This window comes from Vigna unguiculata, chromosome 9, assembly GCF_004118075.2.
Source record: "Vigna unguiculata cultivar IT97K-499-35 chromosome 9, ASM411807v1, whole genome shotgun sequence".
NCBI lineage: Eukaryota > Viridiplantae > Streptophyta > Magnoliopsida > Fabales > Fabaceae > Vigna > Vigna unguiculata.
The window spans coordinates 13,749,039-13,755,029 of NC_040287.1; the positions used below are offsets into that span (position 1 = coordinate 13,749,039).

The following is a 5,991-nucleotide window of genomic DNA, read 5'->3' on the forward strand; positions in this document are numbered from 1 at the left end:
TAATAACAAACAAATAATAATAACAATAATGTTTATGTTATAAATATTAATGTAAATGCAAATAATAAGGCTAATGTTGACATACTAATAATCTAAAATAATATATAAAGATATATACATCAGCAACTAAACAATTAAGAAGGGCAACTAATTGAAATATGATCTCGCGGTAAATAAAATTAAGATGTGTGTCTAACTATAATAATAATAATATCATTATAATAATATCACGTAGTGATAATAATAATAATAATAACAATAATAACAATAATAATAATAATAATAATAGTAGTAGTAGTAATAGTAATAATAATAATAGTCGTAATAATAATAATACACTACGTCATTTTTCATTTTAGACCACACTAAAATGTAGTACAGTCCTATAAATGTTGTTTAAATATATTAAATACAACAATTTTGTAAATGTGACATAAAGCAAATCAAGACCCACATTTATTTTAATGTTGTCTTGAAAACACGTGGGCTAAAAAGAGATATGGTCCGAAAGAAAGTGAAAACCACTTTTAAGAGTTTTTCTTCATTTCCCTCCCTTACGTTAGATCGAAAAATGTCTCTCCCTGTTGCACGTTCACATATTGTCTCTCTCATTCACGGTTGCACACCACTCCATCTCCTCCGTTGACTGTTGCCAGTTCAACTACGTTGCCTCTCCAGATCAACCATCGCCACTTCCTGTCGAGTCCAATTGCGTCGCGGCTTCCTCTCGAGTCCAACTGCGTCGCGGCTTCCTCTCCCATTCACTGTTGCGATTTTCATTTCTCTGGTAGCTAAGCCATTGTTTCTTCCCTCTTCATTTCCGTTTATTGCTCGTCGTTCTTTATGGTTTCTCTCTAACACTCATTGTTCTCCCCTTTTGTAATTTTGACATCTCACATTCTAGGGTTTATCTCTTCTGCATCTACATTGTTTCTAATCTCTTCACAATTGATCGGTTCAATCAAGGTTTTTCTCTTACCTCTGCAATTTAGTGTTTAGTCCCTACTTTTTTTAATTTCTTTGAATTTGGTTTAATTAATTTTGCTTCTGAGATGAGGTTTATTGTTTTTGTTCTTAGTATATCTATCATAGTTCTTACTGCGGAATGACCAAACTATTGTTCATGAAAAACTTAGAGTGCCAGAGATAGGAGGTGTAAGAAAAAGAGCTTCTGTATATATAATATAAATTAAATTTGTAATCATATTGTAGTAATTAGTTTATAAGTAAAATAGAAGTAAAGTTGTAATCATACTTCTCTAAAGATACAGAGTAGTTTCTTCAGAACCTGTGATTACATCTAAATTTTTCAGAATATAAATTGTAAATGGTGCTAAAACCTCTGTGTGCAGAAATTGTTATTATAACCGATGCAATTGAAAAATAACCATTGTGCTGCTTTGTCAAATTGTTACAATTGTTTGGTAAACTATTTTCCTTTGCAAGGCCCCCATCATATAACGCTTTGCTGTGAGACATTTTTTATGCTTTATATCCAATCCAAGCAACATGAAGACAAATTTGTCTGCTTGGTTAAATTAAATATTCCAAAGAAGAACAGAATGAGTTTTATATGTAATCTTATTTTAGTCATGCTTAATTGACTCTGGTTAAGAATATTTGTTTGGTAAGGCTACCTTTTGCACCTTCACTCAACCAAAATAAGAATAAGAAACATACTAATAATGTTGATGTCGTATTTTTGCTTATGCATAGTATCTATTTTTGGTTCAAACAAACACAATAAATAATTCGTATCAACAACTTGTGCTACTGTATTATATTATGACCTTTGTGTTGTTCTGAGGCGAGTTTTACCAAGTGGTGTGGAGGGCACAGTTATAAGAGAAAGCTGCTAAAGTTTTTATTGGTGATTTTTCAGACTTTGCTGGTTCAATGTTCCCTACAACAATCATATATAGCTTTCAAGGGAAGTAAGAAACTTCTTTGCATCATTTGGGTAAGATTAGGTCAGAAGCTTTACTTAACTCTACATAGCCTCAGTATATAATAATGTTGCCTACATGACTATTAAACACACCTTAATCTTTGAAAAATCTAGTAGTGTAACTATCACTTCACTATATATCACTTTACTCCTTTGAGTGGCATTTTCTGAAATTGAGATACGGATAATTCAAAATTTGTGTTTCTTAGCTAAAATAATTTACGAATTATATCTGAGAATGCATTCAAGTACCAAATTGATAACAGTTAAGTTGCAGGCAGAAGCAGCATCATCCAGACAAATTCCATATGGGGTAGAGGTGGTAATGCTGAACCTGCATTTGTTATATGCATGGATGTTTGCATTTATTCTAATGGTATTGACATAAAAAATATTAGTTCTTAAAGCCAAAATTGTTTCACAGTGTAATTTTATATTTTTAAAAGTTATTTTCAGAAATATCACACTTAAAAGTAAAAGTGAAGAAAAAAACATAAAAAATAAATTGAGAACTGTTTCTCTAAGGTCGGGCTATGCTATGGCATTGCATGATTGAAATGTCACTTTTCTTTTCGGTGATATTTTCACTGCTGTTTGCTGTTTGTGGAAACTTTGTTGAAGCATTATTTATGAATTAAGAACTTCTGGGTAGATTGGTAATTTCATTGAGTTGAAAGAAAATTTTAGAAAAGATGTACTTAGTTTTACCTTGGGATTGAAGCTAGAGGCTTTGGTAAGAATTAGGAGCAGTGAGCGTAAGACTATTGATTTTTGCTAATCAATGGTGTATTTCGTTGAAATGGATTTTTAATTGTTTTAATTTTCATATTAGTTTTTAATTTATTTGTTTAAATGTTGTGTGTGGTGTTAATGTGTTATATAATGCTTTAATTGTTTATTTGTTTAATTTTTATTGTTTTAATTGTTTTAATTTTTATATTAGCTTTTAATATGGAAACCATATCAGGATTTTTAATTGTTTTAATTTTCATATTAATTTTTAATATGGAAACCATATCAGGATTTATAATTGTTTTAATTTTCATATTAGTTTTTAATTTATTTGTTTAAATGTTGTGAGTGGTGTTAATGTGTTATATAATGCTTTAATTGTTTATTTGTTTAATTTTTACTATTTTAATTGTTTTAATTTTTATATTAGCTTTTAATATGGAAACCATATCAGGATTTTTAATTGTTTTAATTTTCATATTAATTTTTAATATGAAAACCATATCAAGATTTTTAATTGTTTTAATTTTCATATTAGTTTTTAATTTATTTGTTTAAATGTTGTGTGTGGTGTTAATGTGTTATATAATGCTTTAATTGTTTATTTGTTTAATTTTCATTGTTTTAATTACTTTAATTTTCATATTAGTTTTTAATATGGAAACCATATCAGGATTTTTAATTGTTTTAATTTTCATATTAGTTTTTAATTTATTTGTTTAAAATGCTTTAATTTAGTTCATATTATGTTAGTGATCAGAAAGAGGAGTACGATTTTTGAAGTTGTTGTGCTTCAACTATTACAACACCTGTTGTGGATTCTATAATATCAGGTTTGTTATTATCTTACATTAGCAAATTATGGAAGATGTTATTCCTATTTTTATTTAAAATTGTTAATTTTAGAGAGACTTATACTATGTTATCATCTTTTAGATTAAAGATGATGGACAAAGAGTGGACTAAACTTCCAAGATTTAGTAAAGAGTATGCTAATGGTGTAGAGTTATTTTTAGATTTTGCATACGCTAGCGGAAGAGCTCAAGGGAATGAGATCTTATGCCCTTGTTCCAAGTGTAGAAATCTTTATTGGGCAACAAGAAATGTGGTCTATGATCATTTAATAGCTAAAGGATTTCTAAAAGGATACAACACTTGGGTAAACCATGGGGAGTCAATACAATCATTGCCTACTCCAAGTGATGACGACATGGAAGATAATATAGATGGATTATTGCATGACACATTTAGAAATGTGGTAGAAGGAAGTGGGGACAACACTGGTCCTAATGAGGAAGCAAAAAAGTTCTACAAGTTGATTAATGAAGCAAAACAAGAGTTATATCCTGGATGCCAAAGTTTCTCCAGTCTTTCTTTCATAATCCGAATGTATCTATTGAAATGTCTTCATGGGTGGAGCAATGCCTCATTTTCTGACCTTTTACAATTATTGAAAGAAGCCATGCCGAATCTAAACATTCCTGAATCTTTTAATAAAACAAAGGCCGTGATTAAAGATTTAGGCCTTGATTATAAAAAGATTCATGCATGTCCAAATGACTGCATGCTATATTGGAAGGAGCACGAGAATGACACTTTTTGTGAGAAGTGTAAAGTTTCAAGATGGAAGGAATTTGGTGAAGCACATGGTGAGTTAGAGCAACAAAAGAATGAGCAGAAAGTGCCTGCAAAAATTCTAAGACACTTTCCATTGATCCCCAGACTTCAAAGGCTATTTATGTGCTCAAACACTGCAGATTTAATGAGGTGGCATGAAGAAGAGCGCTCAAAAGATGGAAAAATGAGACACCCTGCTGATGGTGAAGCTTGGAAAGACTTTGATAAATGCCATGCTAATTTTTCTATTGAGCCTCGCAATGTAAGACTTGGTCTAGCAAGTGATGGCTTCAATCCATTTAAGACTATGAGTATATCACATAGTACATGGCCAGTCATGATGGTGGTGTATAACTTTCCGCCATGGCTATGCATGAAACCCGAATACACAATGTTGTCACTACTAATTCCTGGACCACAATCACCTGGAAATGATATTGATGTCTATTTGCAACCACTAATTGAGGAACTAAAGCAATTATGGGAAATAGGTGTAGAAACATATGATGCCTCAAGAGATCAAAAATTTCAAATGCATGCAGCTCTTTTGTGGACGATTAGTGATTATCCTGGGTATGCTATGTTGTCAGGTTGGAGCACTAAAGGAAGGTTGGCATGTTCATGTTGCAATTATGACACTCATTCGTCATACTTGAGACACAGCCATAAGATGTGTTATATGAACCATCGTGTGTTTTTACCAACAAGTCATCCATGGAGGTTGAATAAGAAGTCATTCAATGGAAAGAAAGAACTTGGGTCTGCACCAACTGTGTTAGAAGGTACTGATATTGTAGAAATCTTGAAGGATTTTAACAATGATTTTGGAAAGTATAGAAAAAATAAGAAAGATGGTCTATGGAAGAAAAGATCAATATTTTTTGAGTTGCCCTATTGGTCACAAAATACATTACGTCATAATCTTGATGTAATGCATATTGAGAAAAACATATGTGATAATATTATTGGGACTCTTTTGGACATTCAAGGCAAGACAAAAGATCATGTCAATGCACGCTATGATTTACAAGACATGGGAATTAGAAAGAATCTTCATCCTTGGGAGCTTGATGGAGGTCGTGTACAGTTTGCAAAATCTTGTTTTTCAATGAATGCACATGAAAAGTCAATTTTTTGTGCTATTTTAAAGTCCGCCAAATTACCAGATGGGATTGCATCAAATATTTCAAAGTGTGTGAATGCTAGTGAAAAGAAAATAAGTGGTTATAAGAGTCATGATGCACATTTCATGCTACACTACTTGTTACAAGTTCCAATAAGATGCACAATGCTTGATGTAGTGGCTGGCCCTTTAATTCGTTTGGGGTCTTTTTTTCACTCTTTGTGTCAAAAAGTGATCCAAGTGCAGGATTTGGATTACTTAGAAGCCAATATTGTAGAAATACTTTGTCAAATGGAGACGATATTTCCTCTTAGTTTTTTTTGACATAATGGTTCACTTGCGTATCCATCTAGCAAATGAAGTAAGATTGGGTGGGCCAGTTCAATTTCGGTGGATGTATCCGATTGAGAGATATTTATGCAGACTTAAAAGTTATGTTCGAAACAAGGCTTATCCTGAGGGTTCTATTGCCGAGGGGTATTTAGCAGAAGAAGCTTTGACACTTTGCTCAAGATATATGCATAAAGACGTAGATACAAGATTGAATAGAAAAAGAAGAAATTATGAAGGT

The 5,991-nt window shown here is 31.7% G+C and overlaps 1 protein-coding gene and 1 long non-coding RNA gene across 2 annotated transcripts; both read left to right on the top strand.

Moving 5' to 3' along the window:
- Positions 1–595: 595 nt before the first annotated feature.
- On the top strand, positions 596–4,112 carry LOC114164797. Its single transcript, XR_003599599.1, has 4 exons — positions 596–966; positions 1,883–1,960; positions 3,434–3,513; positions 3,617–4,112. It is a non-coding gene; the product is annotated as an uncharacterized LOC114164797 (long non-coding RNA).
- Positions 4,113–4,142: 30 nt separating this feature from the next.
- LOC114163477 lies at positions 4,143–5,744 on the top strand. Its single transcript, XM_028047787.1, has one exon. The coding sequence runs from the start codon at positions 4,143–4,145 to the stop codon at positions 5,742–5,744; it is 1,602 nt and encodes a 533-aa protein (XP_027903588.1).
- The last annotated feature ends 247 nt before the right edge of the window (positions 5,745–5,991 follow it).

Bases quoted from the DNA above. Each gene is read 5' to 3' on its own strand.
- LOC114163477 (XM_028047787.1), top strand. From the start codon at position 4,143: ATGCCGAATCTAAACATTCCTGAATCTTTTAATAAAACAAAGGCCGTG.